Source organism: Diadema setosum, chromosome 11 (assembly GCF_964275005.1).
Source record: "Diadema setosum chromosome 11, eeDiaSeto1, whole genome shotgun sequence".
Taxonomy (NCBI): domain Eukaryota; kingdom Metazoa; phylum Echinodermata; class Echinoidea; order Diadematoida; family Diadematidae; genus Diadema; species Diadema setosum.
The window spans coordinates 33406202-33427567 of NC_092695.1; the positions used below are offsets into that span (position 1 = coordinate 33406202).

General features: G+C 38.8%; 1 protein-coding gene across 1 annotated transcript in view; it reads right to left on the bottom strand.

Moving 5' to 3' along the window:
* Positions 1-21366, bottom strand: part of LOC140234845 (cytokine-like nuclear factor N-PAC) — an 80746-nt gene that overhangs the window by 51573 nt on the left and 7807 nt on the right. The window contains exons 5-9 of the mRNA XM_072314890.1: positions 19434-19553; positions 17790-17904; positions 17717-17754; positions 5494-5642; positions 1877-1976 (exon numbers count right to left, since the gene is read on the bottom strand). Of these exons, the coding sequence (XP_072170991.1) occupies positions 1877-1976; positions 5494-5642; positions 17717-17754; positions 17790-17904; positions 19434-19553 (522 nt within the window). The remainder of the gene's footprint in view (positions 1-1876; positions 1977-5493; positions 5643-17716; positions 17755-17789; positions 17905-19433; positions 19554-21366) is intronic.

Sequence of the window (21366 nt, forward strand, 5' to 3'; positions counted from 1 at the left end):
TCAAAATTCCTCAAGACACATCAAACAATTTTCTTGCAAAAAAAATAGCACAAACAAAATTAATTTCCTTGTCTTTTATTGTTTTTATTAACTTCTTATGTATTTCGTCATATTTCAACCTTTTGCACTCTATTGGGTTGTTGTTGTTGTTTTTCTTTTTTGCCAATATTTGTTGCAAACCCTTTTTCAAGCTTATCTACATTAGAATCAATTAATTTCAATGATTTAAAGTTGAAATAATCTTATTCATATCAACTTAAGAAAAAACAAAACAATTTGCATTGGATTGGATTTGCACACAATATCACAGATTTGAGCCATTTTCAGGCTGACATGCATATATATGCAAAACATTACGTAACTTAGGGAACAGTGTATGCGAACATAGCAAATTTGGACTTACAATATGCCGGAGACTTCAACGAAAAAATGTCATGAAATGGCACAGCAAACTCTTTGCGCGTCGCGGAATCATTGCGTGAAATGTCGAGGGGGGTCAATTTGATAGGGTTAAAGCTATGAGACTTCCATGAAGTCTTACCCAAAGTCAATGCAGCAAAAGGTTAAACAAACAAATAAACAATAAACTGTGCAACTCTTGAGCAGTCAATTCTCAATCTTAAAGGCTACAGGGGCATTATGGAAGCAAATTTGTGAACTTGATAGGGATGAACTCGCTCGGCTGTACCCCATTGATGCTAGGATGTACACAAACACGAGTAAACATACACACAGACACATATACATGCTGCACGTCAAGGCCTGGACGGTAATCTCACTCAGTAGAGAAATTCATGTCTATTTGCTACACATGTTGATTTGCGACCATCCAGGGTGTTCTTGATATATAGCCATATATATAAAACCATGGATGTGCCAAGAAAGTACAATCTGGCTAGGTCTGGGACATGGAGCTGTCATAAACGTTCGTGCAAATTGGGTCCTAGTATTGTACTTCTTGTACATTACACAGATGCCATTGTATGCATCTGCACACATCTTGTGGCACTACGCACTGTATGATCTGACCGGTCACACAACTCTGTAGGCAAGCCGGGGCGCATGACCAGTCATGCAATGCGACTCGACAGCGCACATTTTGCAATCAGACCACAAACATAATACTCTATATAGCTAGCTAGGCTTAGGACTGTACTGGCACTAGTACATATGCCGTAGCATGATTGGTTGAAAAGTCTACAACTGGTCGTGAAAATTTGCCGTGTCAAGTCTTCAAGATTGGCATTGTGACCCAGTTGCACATATGGAAAATGGCAAGGCTGGTGATGTCACAGAAGTGGTCAATACATTAGGTCATACAACTGCTGAATCGTGGTAAAGTCGGGTAGTGTGGGCTTTGTCTTCCAGTAGACTATCAAGGGTATGGAACCCTTTGAAAAAAAAAAAAGAAGATGAAAAAGAGTAATATACTGTAAAAGTGGAAATTTTCGCAATGTTGAAATTTTCTCGCATTTCCCACAACCAGAAACTAGAGCGAAAATAAAAGCATGCGAATATTTTTGCTTGCCATACGTTCCAGTAGTTGATGTCTTGATTCTGCGAAATTAAAAACAAGTAAAACTCTCCTTACCCGGCCGAGCGCGAAAAATTAGTCACGTGAAAATAGCCACTTTTACAGTATGGAAAAAATACTGAGAGGGAAAAATCACAAGTGAGAACACACAATGTTTCTCCAGGTTGTCTTATCTGCCACAAAATGTTCAACGGCAACACCTGAAACAAGCAATAAGAGATCTTTGAACGTTGGTTTGTTGGTGCTCTTGTCCTTTATTATTTGGTTGCCACAGCCTTGATATATATGATTAGATACATTGACTGTGGGTGTCACAACGGCTAGTTCTAGTCCTGGTCTTACCTTCTCTGAGGTCCTGTTCCAGACGGTGACCTTGTGGCCTGCCTTGATGAGGTTCATGGCCATTCCCGTTCCCATGAGACCAAGACCGATGAAACCGATCCTGTGAAGACGGGGCATAAATATATACCAGCAATAGAGACATGAGGGCTATAAGTTCAGAAACCTAAGTATGAATCTCTATGTTTCCTTTTACTCATTTGTTCATACTATCAATGGTCATCCCATTACATCCCACCTTTGTCTATCTATTATAAGCTTCATCCATAAATGCAAATACAAATATCACCAAATCACCTCCCATCTCACATTCTCTCTGGCTGCCAGAAAAGTTGGAAGTAGTCTATTAATAAAGTCTGCAAATTGCGTAAAAGGACCAGTTCGCCTTCTTGTACATGTACATGAGAATTGAGAGAATGCAGCAATATTAGTAGATCACATTAGTGAAAATTTGAAGAAAATCCGACAATTTATTCAAAGGTTATGAAGTTTCAGTGTCAACAACGCTGAATGAGAAGACTACTACAGCTTGTGATGTCAAATGTGCTAAGCGATATAGAGAAAATACAGAAATATTTACATATTTTCACTGTTCTCACATGGTAAGAGAGCCTTTGATTTGCCTCTTTTAGAAGGTAGGAGGAATAATATTACCCTTAACATACGTCAGTGACAAGTCAAGGGAATGTGTACTTTGTGTTTTCTCTATATCTTTCTACGCATGTGACATCATAAACTGTCGAAGTCTCCACATCCAGCGGTGACTGTGCAGAAACTTTAAAATTTCATAACTTTTGAATGAATTGTCCACATTTTCCTCAAACTTTCACTGATGTGTTCTACTAACATTGCTGCATTCACTCAATCCACATGTATATAAAGGTGAACTTGTCCTTTAAAGTGATAAGATCTGGAGGAAAAAAAAATAGAATAAAATAAAATGGAAAGGTCTCATTCAAGGTTATCATTTGCCATCATTGGCATCAACCCACGTGAGCAGGTTAGTATAACTATTTACAATGTCATACACTCTTTCATTCTATAATCAGTTGTGTTTCTTTACAATTTCCATCAAAGAGTGATGATACTGATTGCAGCCATCTATGCAAATTAGCCAAGGTGATGTCATGATCTCATAACTCTCCCTTTGAACTGTGTATAAAAACATCACAATAATTCATGTTTTTGCTTAACGATAGCACAACTACAACTCTTTATTCTTCCTGCCATCAAAAAAAAAAAGAAAAAGAAAAGAAATCACGATTGCTACCTTATGAAGAAAACAAAAACTGCTACAGAGGAAACAAGTTTCACTTTCTCTATTTCATGTCAAAGAACAAAATTTAGTGAAGATCCATGTGTAGGTTAGCAGGAGACTTACTGACCCTAACAAGTGCAATATGATACAAATAGTGAATGGTCACGAGTGCGATGGTACAAGATTTCACACGAGGTGAAAGATAGAGGAAGCTCTATTCAACGAGGTGAAGCCGGGTTGAAAAGTTCGCCTCTTCTTTCACCGAGTGCAAAATCTTGTTCCACTGCACGAGTGAAGACCATACACTATTTGTTTTATACAACACCTATGGTCCATACAGATTCTTGAATTTAGCACAGAAATGGCAACCATTTTCCCTGAAAGATGAATGAGTAGCCACACAGTCACAGTCAACGTGTACACGAAGCCGATCGGTTGAAGATGTTTACAAAAATGAGTGACAAAAGTACGCGCTTGTAAGCAGGCTTGTAATTGTTGAGTGCACGCGGCAAATGTTTGTTTATTGTGACATCAGAGCCATGCGATAGAGCAAAAACTTCGGGGTCAATCGTGAGTTTAACACAGAAGTCAATGGAAACGGGTGATGTCAGCCATGCGCTAACCATTTGTACTCAAACAAAATTGCACGGCTGACAGCCACAGCATGCCATAGAACTTTTAAGTAATGTTACATGATGGACGATCAACCAATCGGATAGCTACATTCTAATGAGGTGTCGTATAATCTCTGATATTCCATGAAGTAAAGCCATCCAGCAGAATTCATCATCATCTATGATGAGCCATTGACAAGAGAAGGCACAGACAACTGCAAACATTAAACATGTACTAGAATTTGAAGTAAACTCTGCACTAGGTTGTGACTTGCGCCTGTAGCACAAGAGTTTGCGCACTTATAGCAAGACTTTATGCACATTGCAAGCGTAAGTGCATACGTGCAAGAGAAGACAAAATGCAGTGTATTCTTGCATGGCCACTGTACTACACAAGCCTACAGCAAATTAATACAGTAGCCCAGTGATGTTGCTTTGAATATGCTCTGATATTGCACATGTAAATCAAGCAGACAAAATTGCCACTGAAATACTTGATATAGATAATGGTCTCTATGACATTTTCATTACCTCCGCCAAGGAAGGAGGAGGTTAAGTGATCATCGGCGTTGGTTTTTCTAAGTATTTGCAAAATAACTCAAAAAAGTTTTGTATGGATTAAAATGAAACTTGCATAAAAAGTTGATAGTGACACAAGGTACACCTCATTCAATTTTGGAAGTGATCCAGGAATTTTCATGGATTTTTGAAAGATTTTTTTTCATCTTTTGTCATACAAGGTCAACAAACTTTGGGTTCCAGCTGCGCATACATGTACTAGAGGTTTGTATACGCGCACTAAAGCACGTGCTCTGCTCGCTCGGCTATTGGGCAAGGCTTCGCGCAGTAACGTACACGAAAGGCTTTAATTTTTGGAAATTGCATGAGTTGCTGGCTTGGCGGAGGTCGGTGCTCTCTCTGAGTGCTTTTCTAGTTTTGTAAGTGTCATTATAAATGTCCTACTAGTAACCACTCCTTTACCTCTGCATCCTTCTATGACAATCTATCAAGCGACAGAAAAAGAAAAATGTGCGCACATAAATTTCCTCACCAAGTTGCAGGGATTTTGTTTTCTATGCATTAGAAACAGCTGCAAGAGCTTGGCATTTGTACTTATGCACTTAAATTTAATAGAAAATCTGAGAGCATGTGTAGCAATATTCCTTTTAATATCTGATTGAATGCATGCGCGTCATCGTTACAATGTTGCCCAACACGACAATCTGGACAAATGTGTAAAATATTGTGGTATCATAACATGCATGAGACTCATGGGGGAAATAATTCTGGAAAGGAATGTTTGGAATTCTGTGCAGATACAAATGTGTCCTTCCCCCCCCCCCAAAAAAAAAACAAACAAACAAACAAACAAACAAACGTGAAACAGATGCATACAGTGTAGTCCTGTAGGGGTTATGCCTCAACAGGACTGCCAACCTCTGTAGTCCCCTCCCCCCCCCCCAATAAAAACAAAAACAAAAACAAAAAAACACTGATGCCTGCTACAAGACAAAAATATATCATTAAGGCAAAAAAAAAAACAAAAAACGTTTAGCTATTAAAAAAAGTGAAATGGTACAAATGAAATATGCCAAATAAAATTTCAGATATATTTTTACCATTTGGATGAAAAAAAAAAAGAAACCAAACAAAAATAATAATAATAAAAACAAACAATTGGCAATTTTGATGATGATACACGATAAGCTAATTACCCAATTTTGAAGCACAAATTGCCAAAATCTCACTTTTTGTCGGTGGGTTTGATGTCCTTCTTGGCGGTTTCCCCCTTCTGCGCCAGGTGAGCCTGGAAGCTGTTGTACAGGTTGAGGGAGAGGAAGGACATGTCCGACCGCGACCTCTTGGTGGGCGCCGCAGAGCTCGTCACAGCACCCGCCTGGTGTGTACAGAGAGAGAGAGGGAGGGGGAAATAAGAAACAAGAAACAAAAAGTTAGAAATGAGGAGCCATCTTTTTTCCCTTAAGTTCCCTGTGTGGTGAAACAGTTCTGGGCAATTTCATCACCTGATGGGTATCAATCACTACTCGGTGGCATAAAACACAATAAAGCCACTATATTCATGTACAATTTTTCTTCTTCTACAAAGAGACCTTCCTTTAAATGACAGTAGGCATAGGGTGGAAATTAATACACAAAATCTTCTCGTGGTATAAAACACGAGCCACTATATTCATGCATCATTTTTCTTCTTCCACAAAGAATGACTTTTAAAAGGAGAGTAGGCATAGTGTGGAAATTAATGCACAAAGTCTTCTTCGTATTTCTGTTGAGTATACGTAAAACAACTAGCATTTAGTCTGCCAACTCTTACTACCAGCCTATCCAATTGGGTGACTGCAGGGGATCAGTATGATAACAACTTCTAATCGTTTTCCTTTTACAGCTGATGGGTTGGAAGACCGGGAAGAGACAAGAGAGGGGACTTCTACTAGAGGTTTTGCGCTAGATCGATGTGGTCTGAGTGCTATAGAGTACAAAAGTGTGATATCAGAGCCATTCATCGCCATGGAAACTGGTTCTACACTGTAACTTCATCGGGCCCAAGTGTTTATGCACACACCTGGTTCCAACCTAACTTATTGCAAAAGACTGTGACATCATCACTTCGATACTCTATTACCAGATGCCTAAGGTGGATCCATGGCAGAAGATGGCAGCTTAAACTTTTTCTTCTTTTTTTCACAGTCTCCCTAAATAACCACTTCAGCAAAGGGACCCATGCCTGGCACTAAAAGGGTTAATACACATGCCTGGTAAAAATGGGAAAGCTTTCCATGAATATCTGCCAGGAACAGGGGGTTTTACTTCATTCATATACAGCACAATATGTCACATTGGTTTGTTGTTGTACTATGGTAGTACTCATTGCTCAAGGTCAATGACAGGAAGGAGATGTCGTTCATCCGTTTCCATGACGAGTATGATACTGACCACTAACATATGGGCCCCGTTGCATACAGCTTTGGTAACTGTGCAATTAATGGCAACTCTGTAATCACTGGCAATTACCATAGCAATGCTATTCCGTAGCCAATCAAGGCCAAGAAATCGCTGATGGGTACTACTGATTGAAGAGTCACCATTAGTTGTAAAGCTTTCACAGTTTTATAAAGTGGGCCTTGACCAAGACCATGCTCTTGGTAGGAATAAACATGGGACTGATCACTTGCTTTCGTTGCAGTCCTATACAATGGATCACCGTCCACAGCCCTTGCATTGGGTCAGACCATTCTATGTCTTAGCATAGAGGACCAGTACGTGCACACGTCATTTGTTGTCGCTACAAAAATAGTTCACTCTGGGATCTTAAAGTGGAGAAGAAGCAAGATTTGTTCTTTGACCCACTTTGTCACTCTTTCTCACATGGCTAAGAAGTATCTATCAGAGTATGAACTTTTCTTTTCTTCTTTTTTTTTTTTGTTTGAGATGATTTCACTTTGTCATATACAATGTACATCTGACCATATCATGACAAAAAAGTAAGATTTGTGACTTTGACTTTGATCTTTGAACTTTACCAGCTATATCAAAAAGTTATAAAGAAAAAGCAATTACCCTATCACTGTTTAACTTTCTGTCCATACAAGGAGTAAATTTTACATGATTTTCCCCCTTGTTCATATATGAAATATAGAATTTGAACATGTTTCTTGACCATAACCTATGACCTTAAGACCTTAGAATTTATCCAACCATGCAGTGTACATAAGCACAGAGATTTCACTGGGTTACGTCAGGTCATTCTCAAGTGGAAGGATATTGAGATGGTGGATATACAGTATATACAAACCACAACCAAAACTATAATTGTTTTACCACTCAATGGCCAAGGCACCAGACTAAAAGCAATGTGATCATACTGTGTACGCCATATATTTCACGAGTCTAAATTTTCGCGAATCGGGAATTCCCGCCGATTTCACAAGTGGTTAAATTCGCGATCGTAGAATCCAGTACTGAACGGAGAAAATGTAAATGCGTACATAACATTCACATCGGGATCAGAGTCAATATTTTCACGTGTCTTTAATTTCGCGAATAGCACCCGACTCGCGAAATTCACGAAAAATAAAAACCTCGCGAAATATTCGGCGTATACAGTACCCTTCTGAACAAAATCTTGACAAAGTCTGTTGAACCCTCTGCATACCAAAGCAATTTCTGCTCCATTGGTTTGTGTGTGAACTTTTTGCACAATAAATTCATTGGCACAGAAAAGGGTTAAGGATGACCATTTTCCCAGCACACACAGTGTCCTTTTTAAAATAATTTACATAACTCTTCTTCATTCTAGGTCAGTAGTGGCATCGCTTCTAAAGGTTGTTTATTGTTTTATCCATCCCTTTAATTCAAGCAATTTGTAAATAATCCTATCACTGAAATGGCACACATGCTCATTCTTATACCAGATATTCTTGGTTTGACCTTTTCCTTTCAAACATAAGACTGCAACATCTACAAACATCAGTCAACATCTATTCAAAGGCTGTTATCTACATCAATACAGTCCAAACACTGTAAGAATGTTTTCACGTGAGATGAAGCGTCTTGTACCACCTTGTACCATACAATGAACTGTTTTGCACCTGATACTGTGTTATGCCAATGTCCATGATTAACACAAGTTGTGGCAATAACAGTCTGACACAGTATCCGTAAGTCATGATTTGTGAGAGATTTCAGCATGAAAGTACATTTCCTCATATCACAAAAAGGGGGGGGGGGGAGAACTCTTATTGCTCACAATCTCCACTAATTTTCATTTATTCATTTGTTCCTCCATTCATTCATCCATTCATCCCTTTATCCACCATCTGTACATTCATCCATCTATCCATTCATTCATATGTCCAGTTATCCATCCATCTATACATTTATAGACCTATCTATCCAAACATTACGCCATTTATTCATTCATTCATCCATCCATCCATCCATCCATTCAATCATTCATTCATTCATTCATTCACTCACTCACTCACTCATCCATCCATCCATCCATCCATCCATCCATCCATCCATCCATCCATCCATCCATCCATCCATCCATCCATTCATTCATTCATTCATTCATTCATTCATTCATTCATTCATACTTTCATTCTGTCGTTCATTTTCTCAAGGTAAATTGAACTTGCAGAAGCCTTCATCTGGCTACAGCTGTATCTAGATTTGAAACTTACTTCATCCGCCAAGTTATATCTACATGCATTTCATGTCATTGCATAAGAATTTTGCATACATTGTACACATGTATGCACATCACAAATAGATATGGATCTTACAATACACAGGTATAGTTTACACAGGACTGGGATGGCAATGCTATGGCTTTCTCTCACCTCTTCTTTTTTTCCTTTCTTTCTTTTAAGCTAAGACAATCTAAATGCATTGTAGATTTGGTGCAGCAACTCCTCAATCACAGATAGCTTTTTTTCTCTCCTTCTTCACTACTATATGTCTGCGTCGTAACTTCAAACTGTGCATGTTCACTTTCATAATGTAATCAAATATCATGCCACAGCCGATAACAAAAGTTTCTCCTTGACAATGAGAGAGCCTGTGCTACACATTGTACCTTGTACCACCAAGCAACAAATAATAAATGTATATAGGCAGGGCTGCACACTAACCCATTTTTTCTGCCGGTCAAACCTGTCTCTGTCGGACCGGTAGATGCCCCCGTTTTACCATTTTTTACCGGTCCGAACAGAAAATTTACCGGTCAACAACGACAACCTGAAAAAACATTAAATGACTTGCAAACTCATTTTCTTGTTTGTTTGTTTTTATGGACGTTCCCCCCCCCCCCACCCATATACATTTTACAGATTAATATTTTTTTGGAAAACTTGCATTATATATTGCACAAGAAATAAAAAAAAATAGGAAAAAATAGAATGTTTGTTTGTGAATTACAGTGTAAAATGATAATGAACAAATTCAGATTGTGTCAAATGCGTTTGTGACTTTTTCTAAACATCGGCGCACGAACTTGCTGCGTAACCTGCTCTTGGTGGTCAGTTGGATTGCGACGATTTGATGAATTATTTTAGCTGTGATATTTTCTGATGCACGCGCTACAAGGGGTTCTTTATTTTTCTCCCGATAATCTATTCACATTTGTGCATGCGTTCTTGAAAGGTACACGACATGCAGGGCCGAATTCGCAATCCTTTTTTGCGCCCATTTCCACCTCAAATATTAGCGGGTTTGTGACAATTTCATAAATCACTTCGGCTGTAATATTTTCTGATGCACGCGCCAAAAGGGGTTGAAAATGCGTCCTTTATTTTTTCCCGATAAACTCTTCGAATTTCGTAAGTGCGTTCTTAAAAGATGCACCACATGGCTGAATTCATGATACGTTTTGCGCCTATTTCTACCCCAAATATCAGCGGGATTGTGACGATTTCATAAATTACTTCGGCTGTAATCTTTTATGATGCACGCGCCAAAAGGGGTTGAAAATGCGTCCTTTATTTTTTCCCGATAAACTCTTCGAATTTCGTAAGTGCGTTCTTAAAAGATGCACCACATGGCTGAATTCATGATACGTTTTGCGCCTTTTTCTACCCCAAATATCAGCGGGATTGTGACGATTTCATAAATTACTTCGGCTGTAATCTTTTATGATGCACGCGCCAAAAGGGGTTGAAAATGCGTCCTTTATTTTTTCCCGATAAACTCTTCGAATTTCATAAGTGTGTTCTTAAAAGATGTTTCACACAGCCGAATTCATGATACTTTTTGCGCCTATTTCTACCTCAAATATCAGCGGCATTGTGGCGATTTCATGAATTACTTCCGATGTAACTTTTTGTGATGCTCGCACCGGCTAGAATGGTTGATAATGCGTCCTTTATTTTTCTCCCCATAATCTCTTCGCATTCCGTACATGCGTTCTTTAAAGGTATACGACACGGCCGAACTCACGATTCTTTTTGCGCCTATTTCTGCCTCAAATATCAGCTGGATTGCGATGATTTTATGAATTACTTCGGCTGTAATCTTTTATGATACACGCGCCAAAAGGGGTTGAAAATGTGTCCTTTATTTTTCCCTGATAAACTCTTCGCATTTCGTAAATACGTTCTTAAAAGGTATACGATACGGCCAAAAATCATGATTCTTTTTGCGCCTATTGTTTCCTCAAACTTCAACGGGATTGCGATGATTTCATGAATTATCATTCGGCTGTAATCTTTATGATGCACGGGCCAAAAGGGGTTGAAAATGTGTTCTGTATTTTTCTCCCAATGATCTCTTCGCATTTGGTACATTGTATGCGAATACGACACGGCCGAATTCAAGATCCTTTTAGCGCCTATTTCTACATCAAAATAATATCAGCCGAATTGTGGCGATTTCATGAATTACTTCGGATGTAATCTTTTGTGATGCACGCACCAGCAATACTGGTTGAAAATGCGTTCTTTATTTTTCTCCCCATAATCTCTTCGCATTCCGTACAATGCGTTCTTTAAAGGTATACGACACGGCCGAATTCGCGATCCTTTTGGCGCCTATTTCTACCTCAAATATCAGCGGGATTGCAATGATTTCATGTATGACTTCGGATGTAATCTTTTATGATACACGCGCCAAAAGGGGTTGAAAATGTGTCCTTTATTTTTCCCCGATAAACTCTTCGCATTTCGTAAATGCGTTCTTAAAAGATACACGACACAGCCAAAAATCATGATTCTTTTGCGCCTATCGTTTCCTCAAACTTCAACGGGATTGCGATGATTACTATGAATTGTTATTCGGCTGTAATCTTTATGATGCACGGGCCAAACGGGGTTGAAAATGTGCCCTGTATTTTTCACCCAATTATCACTTCGCATTGCGTACATGCCTATCTACATCACGGCCGAATTCACGATCCTTTTAGCGCCTATTTCTACATCAGCGGGATTGCGATATGTCATTAATTATTTCGTCTGTAATCTTTTGTGATACATGCACCAGAAGGGTTGAAAATGCTTTCTTTATTTTTCTCCCGATAATTTCTTCGCATCTGTGCATGCGTTTTCAAAATTATACACTGCATGCAGGGCCGAATTTGAGATTCTTTTGCGCCTATTATTGTCATCTCAAATTCCAAGGGGATTGCGAATTTTCATGAATTACTATTCGGCTGTAATCTATATGATGCAAACGCCAAAAGGGGTGAAAATGTGTCCTTTATTTTTCTCCCGCTAATCTTTTCCCATTTCGTACGTGCGTTCTTAAAAGGTATACGTCACGGCCGAATTCACGATCCTTTTTGCGCCTATTTCTACCTGAAATATTAGCGGGATTGTGGCGATTTCATGAATTGCTTCAGATGTAATCTTTTGTAATGCACGCAGCAGAAGGGTAAAAATGTGTTTTTTATTTTTCTCCCGATAATCTTGTCGCATTTGTGCATGCGTGTTTGATAACCAACGCGGCATGCAGGACTGAATTCAAGATCCTTTTTGCGCCCGTTATTTCCTCAAATTTCAACGGGATTGCGTTGATTTCATGAATCGTTATTCGGCTGTAATCTTTTATGATGTACTCACCAAATGTGTCCTTTATTTTTTTTTCTCTCCTCTATAATCTCTTCGCATTTCGTACATAAGCTTTTGAAAGATACGACGTGGCCGGTCGAATTCATGATCCTTTTTGGGACGATTTCTACCTCAAATATGTAAGCGGGACTGCGATGATTTTATGATTTTTTTCTCCTTAGTATTATCTCTTCACATTTTGTGCATGCGTTCTTAAAAAGTACACGGAAGGGCCAATTTCGTGATCCTTTTTGCGCCTATCTTCATTATGAGACCATTCTGAACGAATGAAAATATTCATCTGTGAAATGACTGTAAAATGAAAATAAACGCAATCAGATCCATTTACTGTATCGTTGAATATCGAATGTCTTTTTACTTTTTCTAAAAGTCAACACAAGTAAATTAGTTCTAACATAACTGCCACGCTGCTGCGAAGCCGGGATCGGATTGATCTTGCGTTAAAAAATCATGAGCAAAATGACTCAGAAATGCGTGCGCTTCTATCAATGCTTCTTGTCTGGCATGACCGCCGATCGCAAGCAAACGAAAAGCAGTTACACTGTTCTATACACTGTACATGCCTTGCGTGTATTGCATTACATGGCAGTGCGTGAACAGCGCCAAATGCGCAAGCGAGCGCGAATAATTCTGGTCGACTGCTAGTGCTCAAAACTAATATGTTTACTGTACAAATTGCACCGGTAGACATAAACTAAAACTTGCGTAAAACTTGTTGAACAGTGCGATATCTTGCCTTCTGTTTCTTCCTGATCGGGGCTGCTCTTTTTCTTTCTCCTGACCCCACCAATGCTTTTTTCTTACTGGTCATGTCGGACCGGTAACTTGTGGATTTCCTGAAAAGTTACCGGTCCGACAGTGACTTTTACCGGTCTTTGACCGTCGGACCGGCGCCAGTGTGCAGCCCTGATATAGGGTTCAGACTCATATCCACAAAAGATCCAAACCACCTGAAGGCATTGAAAATTACTTAGATTACCTTATGTTAATTAAATGTTGAAAAACTCCCAAATTGTAAAAATGATTCTGGGCTCTTTGTATGCAACGAGCATACACTCCGGATAGCTCGGCGGACATAAAATAAATAGTTCTTACAAGTATTACAACACGACTGATCATTGTTGATCAATAAGCTGAACAAAAATAAATGCTTTGTGAAGGACAATGCAATGAAGGGTCATCATTTCAGTTGGCACAAATATGCCCTGCCGTCACATGGATGAGCCCACATCAACCTTCCTGATCTGCTATGTGGTGGAATACAGGAGAGCGACTATACATAAAGTCTTGCGTATTTCTTATTATGTTTTAGTGATCGTGAATTCTGTAATCTCATTGGTCAATCACGTAACTTCGAATCACGTGACATGGATGAGCCCACATCGACCTTCCTGATCTGCTATGTGGTGGGATACAGGAGAGCGACTATACATAAAGTCTTGCGTATTTCCTATTATCTTTTAGTGATTGTGAATTCTGTAATCTCATTGGTCAATCACGTAATTGATAAAATCCCGTATTACCTGTGTTACTCAGACCAACCGCTGAATATTTCCTGTATTCTGTGCATAAGGTCATACTGTGCCCAAGCGCTAAATCTGCCACTGAATAATAATAATAAATTACCATAAAATAATGATTCATTCTCGGAGAATGCGTGACGGTCAATGGGCATGCCTACATCTGTAATTTCGTTGCGATTGGGCCAAGTTGTTACCGGTCTTCCTTGCCTCCTTTTTACCGTCCAGTTTCCCTTTGAATAAGATTTTTTTTTTTCCCCATACAATTTTTTTTTTCTCCTGATGTGTCCAAAGAATCAGTACTTCTGAGTGACTAACCCCTTACAGAAATCAACCCCCAAAATCGTGGCCGTCGATATTGCAATCGCCATGAAAATTGGCACATGCATTACCTGTGGTGTAATCTACCAAACTATAAAAACAGAAATTGAAATTTTAATTTTTTATATTTAATATTAATTAATAATGCTAATATATGCATGAAATCATACATTTTGCTCTTAATCAGAAAAACAAAGCTCCTAGAATCCTAATTTTTGGTAATTTTTTTTTTTTTGGGGGGGGGGGTTGAATTAACCCTAAAATCTTGGCCGTTGATTACGCAATCGCCATGAAAATTGCCACATACATTATCTGTGGCATAATCTACCAAGCTATTACAACAGAAATTGAAATTTTTATTTTTTGAATATCTTATATTACTTAATAATGCTAACATATGCATGGAATCATACATTTTGCTCTTTATCAGAAAAACAAAGCTCCTTAAATCCTCATTTTTTGGTGATGATATTCTTTGTAGGATTCCTAGAAATCTGGTATCAAAGTTCATTCTTATGTATTGTATTGTTTCATGAAATTTCTTATGTACTTTGTTGTTTTTCAATCTATTGTTACATCATTATTTTCACAAAATGTTTGACAGACCCTATTCCCAGCATAATTATGTCAAAATTAATTGATTCTAGCCATTGAAAAAGAAAATAACCATATCTTTTTGAATAAGGAGAGAAAACTCCATTTGCATAGACTTTGTACACAAAATCATGTTTATGAGCCATTTTCAGTCTGACAAGCAAGTATGAAAGGTCATGCAGCGTCATAACGGTATGCCCGATTTTTGCGAAAATGGTGTCATACGATGTACAAAGCTCAAAAGCAAAAGTCAGCGAGCCACGCAGTAAAAAAAATGCGCGTGGTGGAATGGTCACAGGAAATGTTGTGAGGAGTTGATTCAACCCCCCCCCCCCCCCACACGCACCCCTGGTTGTTTTAGGGTTTAAAAAATAAAAAAAAAGGTGTGCAGAAAAAAAATAAACAAGAGACCCGCGGGTCTAGCGCTCACCTGAGTATCGCAAGTTCACCTTTCACGCAGTCACTAATCTAAATTATTCACAGCTCTACTAAAATTTGACCAGGCATTCTCAAGTAGAAGATGAAAATGTACAATAAAAAAAAGGGCCCAAATTCTTAAAGATTCCTTAATTTGGGGAGATTGGCCCCCCCCCCCCCCCCCCCCCCCCCCCCCGCCCCCAAGAGGGGCACCCCTGGATCTGCTATGAACAAACTTGAAACTACAGTCATTAATGTACTCACTCATAGTATTATCATAGCTCTATAACTTCTGATTCTAGAGAAGATTTTTTAAAGATTCCTTCATTTTTTTTTTTGGGGGGGGAGGGTTTGGAGCCCCCTGGGGGCCCCTGGGTGGGGCATGGTGCCCATTTATAAAATTGAGATCCTAACCCCCTAGGGATGCTACCTGCCAAGTTTGCAAGTTTGGTGAAAATGAGTCATGGGGTTCTCTAGAAGAAGATGAAAATGTACAATTTAGGCCCCATTAGTAGACCCCTCCCCACCCCCTCCCCTGGGTCCCAAGGGGGGCACCCCTGATTCTGCCATGAACAAACTTGAAACTACAGTAATCAATGTACTAACTCATAGTATTAACTTAGCTCTATCACTTCTGGTTCTAGAGAAGAAGATTTTTACAGATTCCTTAATTTTGGGGGGTTTGGGCCCCCTGGGGGCCCCCTGGGTGGGGCATGGTGCCCATTTTAACAAATTGAGTTCCTAACCCCCTAGGGATGCTACCTGCCAAGTTTGATGGAAATCGGTCTTGGGGTTTTCAAGAAGAAGATGAAAATGTAAAAAGTTTATGCACGACGCACGATGCACGCCGGACGAAGGGCGATCGCAAAAAACAGGTGTTTACAAACTGTAAATGTAAATTGCAAGTGTGATTTCTTTTTGTTTCTATTTTCCTCCCGCAAAGTCTTCACCTGTAAATTCAGGTGACCTTCATAATAAATAATTGAATTCTCATACATATCAAACGCACAGCTAATATACAACACTGATTGGTTGACTGCTCATCACATGACACACACTTAAAAGTACCATCTCAAACTTTCACTATCGTGCATGCAAGTTATGCCATCAAGCAGTTTGGGAAAGTACAAGATGACATCACAACTCATGACTCACTCCCATATGCTCTTTACAAACTTTGCAGTATAGCAATTTTGTTCAATTTATGCCTGTGGCTGGGACCAAACCTGCAAATGTCTGAGACATTGCATCAGACAAACTGTGAAGACTCTTTATTTGTTCTATGGAACAAGATTTTGAAATTTATGGAAAATACAATGGTCTACTTTGCCTTGCCAAATAGAACCTTACACCTCACACAGAGCCTTGTACCATTGCACTCATGGCCTTTCACTAGTTGTATTATTTTATTTTTTTTTTTAACTTATAGGCCCGTATTCACGAAGGTGGTACAAATGGGGGGGGGGGGGGGGAGTCAAGAAGGCCTCATTGCGAGGCTTCTTGACTTTGTTTGTTCAAGTCTCGCGCAACTTTTGAGACCAAATTTGCAATGTTCGCGCATACTTTTGCGAAGCCGTGCCCATTTTTGTAACAGAATGTCGCCCCAAAACGGGCACAATTTTGTGATTTTGTGTACATTTCCTATGGAAAACAATGCTCTGTCATGAAAGTCATAAAAACCTGATTTTTACAATTAATCACTTTCACTGATTAATTTTATGTTAATTATGGTAGAAAAGTGGTCAGTGACAATTTCCAATAATAAAAAAAACAAAGAAAAACAAAAGTTAAAAACAGAGAAATACATAAGAAATTCTGAAAACAATAAAATACATAAGAATTAAAATGAGTTTTGGAAGTTTTTGTGATGTACAATTGTTGAATATGCTAAAACAGATTCACAGATCAAAAATTAGACTCTCAATGCTTTTAATTAGGCTAAAATGTGATCTTGAGCTAAATTTGCATAATTAATTAAAATTAGAAATTGATTGTTTCAAAAAATCTTATGATACAATCTTGTAGATTATGACGTGGGTTTCACGCATGCAAAATTTCATCGCGATCGCACCACCGATGGCCGAGGGGGGGTGGGGGGGCAGAATCCATTCCCATCCATTCCGGTCTTAGCATAGCCAAAAAAGCCCGGCCCTTTTAGGGTTAAACTATGGACAAAAACCATGGAGCACCAAGTGTCGCACGGAATATTTCGTTAACGAAATTATCATTTCATGGAGGAAATGTCATTTAGTTACAAAATGTTGTCATTTCGTTACAAAACAATCATTTCATTGACGAAAAGACTGATTCCGTAACAAAATATTCCGTGCGACACTGGTGCTCCATGGTTTTTGTCCATGGTTTAAACCATGGTTCATTTGTACCACCTTCGTGAATTCAGGCCATAGAGGTGTTGAGGCACAGCAATTAACGACATATTGTTTCCTTTTGTTCAACTCCTAAAGGAACAAAATTGTATGTATGTATCATGGTCCAGTCTGTGAGTTGCTGTGTTTCATCCTGATTGATTGTCTTACCCTCTTTTTTGGAGATGATGCTGGCTTCTTGGCAGATTCTGCTTTCTTTGAAGGTTCGCTGTCATCCGAGGACTTGGGGGTCTTCCTCGCTTCTTTGGAGAGGAGAGTGATGTGCTGATTTTGGTGAACGGTGAACTGGACTTTGACTCGCTTCCCGGCGATCCACTGGAACTCTGTGATGAATTGAGCTGTTAGGGAAAAAGTGACAGAGCTTTTATATTTGCTTTGGTTTTCTGCCAGACTGACAATTCTTGTGAAAGCATGTAACCAGGTAGTTATGGCTTGAAAGGTGCTAAATCAAACTGTCTATGTACACTGAAAATATTCTAGAAGACTTGCTGGAACCATGAATGCAAGACAAACGGTCCCATCCAAACCTGAGCAAAAAAACAAAACAAAAACAGCTCATTTGTCAAAAGTCAAATGAAAAATAATAATAATAATGATGATGATGATAATAATAATAATAATAAAATAATAATAATAATATAATTACAATAATAATAATAATAATAATAATAATAATGATAATAATAATAATAATAATAATAATAATAATAATAATAATAATAATAATAATAATAATAATAATGATAATAATAATAGCAATCTGAAAAAAAATATGATCATGAAAAATGTACCTCATCATCACCCAAATTCTCTTTACTCACCTTATAGACCCAATTATTTCAAAAGCTACAATGCATGTTCCTGCAAATCTGATATTTAAAGTATCATTTTTAGCTAGTATTACTTTGGCAATTATGTACAAGAAATACATGAAAGATTAAGGGGCATATACATGTAAATCTTAAAAAATGAAAAATGATGATAAAATAAGAGTGAGCAAAAGTATCAGTGGGCTTTCACATACACACAAACATACACACACATTTTTTTTTTCAGTAATCTTTATTTGAATTCTTGAATTTCACATGTGTTTCACAACCCACATGCAGACATACACTTACACGTGTATGTTACTGTTTCCACTGGCTATTCGGTCTTTCCTCTATGATAACACCATTTGAAGAGTGGACATACAGACAAACACAGAATATCCGACACAGATGTTCTCAACCAACTAAAATCAAACATTCCATCAACTTGATACTGACATATGTTACGGGTAGCAATTATTCCCCCTACTTTCTGAAAGCGGTTTGTCAAGTGGTCTTTCATGATGCTAGAAAATTGATTTTTGTGGAATTTTCTTTATATTTTCTTTATATTGTTGTCCACTCATACGTCATAACCTCTAGTAGTCTCCTCATTCAGCGGTTCAAACACCAAAACTTTAAAAATTCATAACTTTTGCATCAATTGTCCGATTTTCCTCAAAGTTTCATTGATTTGTTCTACCAATATTGCTGCTTTCACTCAATCCACATTGCTCTTTGGGTTTGGGTTCCCTTTTAACCAATGCTGCTAAAATCAGTCCGACATGAAGAGAATTGTGATATACCGTACTTCGGTAATATCTCCAAGCAGATGATTCCAACGAACACTTCATTATGTGAGGTCTAAATGTCAATGGATGCCATTCCACAAGCAGGCACAGAATTGCCTGGATGGCCAATATCAACACACTTGATGATGATGATGATATATCTCATCAATTCTTCTGTCTATCTTCCACTCCTTCGGATCCATATCTTTCTCTCTTTTGTGTGTGTTTGTTTCTTTGGTTTTTTTTTTTTAAACTGATTTTCCATACCTTCTTCTTGCCTGCCATAGGTTCCCTGGAATAATCTTTCGATGGCCTGCTCGGCGACTTCAGGAACAGGTCATCATCATCGTCATCCTCGTCTGGATGGTAAGGAGACACAGTCTGGCCCTGGTGATGAGGTGAGGTGTGGTTTGTTAGGTCAGCAGTTCAAAGATCAAAACAAATCGTAGGTCGTTATATCCTCCATGATTCTCATCACTTAATTCCAACAGCACAAAACATATCATTCTGACATTTTATTCATTGATCTTTTCATCAAAATTATGACAAATACAGTAGTAGTACCCTCCCCTGAAATCTTTCTAATCCGCATATGAAATGAAATTATCACTTGAATTTCTCAGCAGATGATATGGCTAGAAAACAAGAGACCCGCGGGTCTCGTGCTCACCTGAGTATCGCAAGTTCACCTTTCACGCAGTCGCTAATCTAAATAATGCACAGCTCTACTAAATTTTGACCAGGCATTCTCAATTCAAGGATGAAAAATGAAAATGTACAATTACGGCCCAAATTTGGACCCCCTCCCCCTACTCATAGTATCAATTTGTAATAGCTCTATCACTTCTGGTTCTAGAGAAGTGGCATGGTGCCCATTTTAAAAATTTCGATCCGAGCCCCTGAGGGATGCTATCTGCCAAGTTTAATAAAAATCCATCATGAGGTCTTCAGAAGAAGATAAAAATGTACAATTTGGGCCCCAATTTGGACCTCCCACCCCTCCTCCTGCCCTCATGGGGGCACCCCTGGATCTGCTATGAACAAACTTGAAACTACAGTCATTGATGTCCTAACTCATAGTATCAACTTAGCTCTGTCACTTTTGATTCTAGAGAAGATTTTTTAAAGATTCGTTAATTTTGGGAGGTTTGGGCCTTTTGGGGGCCCTCCAGCTGGGACACAGTGCCCATTTGAACAAATTGAGATCCTATTCTCCTAAGGATTCTACCTGCCAAGTTTGGTAAAAATTGGTCATGGGGTTCTCAAGAGGAAAATGAAAATATACAATGTAGGCCCCATTAGAACCCCTCCCCACCCCCTCCCCTGGGTCCCAAGGGGGGCACCCCTGATCCTGCCATGAACAATCTTGACACTACAGTCATCAATGTACTAACTCCTAGTATTAACTTAGCTCCATCACTTCTGGTTCTAGAGAAGAATACTTTTAAAGATTCCTTGATTTTGGGGGCTTTGGGCCCCCTGGGGGCCACCTGGGTGGGGCATGGTACCCATTTTAAGACATTAAGATCCTAGCCCTCTAGGGATGCTACCTGCCAAGTTTGATGAAAATCCTTCATGAAGTTTTCAAGAAGAAGATGAAAATGTACAATTTAGGCCCCCATTTGGACCTCCCCACCCCCCGCCCCAAGGGGGGCACTCATGGACCCGCCATGAACAAACTTGAAACTACAGTCATTAATGTACTAACTCATAGCATTAACATAGCTCTACCACTTCTAGTTCTAGGAAAGAAGATTTTTAAAGATTCCTTAATTTTTTATTTTTTATTTTTATTTTTATTTTTTATTTTTTTTGGGGGGGGAGCCCTCCTGGGCGGGGCATGGTGCCCATTTTAACAAATTGAGATCCTAACCCCTTAGGGATGCTACCTGCCAAGTTTGGGTAAAATCCATCTTGGGGTTTTCAAGAAGAAGATGAAAATGTAAAAAGTTTAAGTACGACGCATGCCGGACAAAGAACGATCGCAATAGCTCACTTGAGCCTTTGGCTCAGGTGAGCTAATGACATTTGTAGCCAAATTCAATGACCTTTGACCTTGTTCACCTTCTATTCTTAATACTTCAATGTTTCATCTTTCCTACCACAGCATGATGATACTGGACACTGCTAGTTAAAATAAAGACTAGGAATGATGGTTTTTTTTTCAGTCAAGTTCAGTGACCTTTGACCTTCACAACTC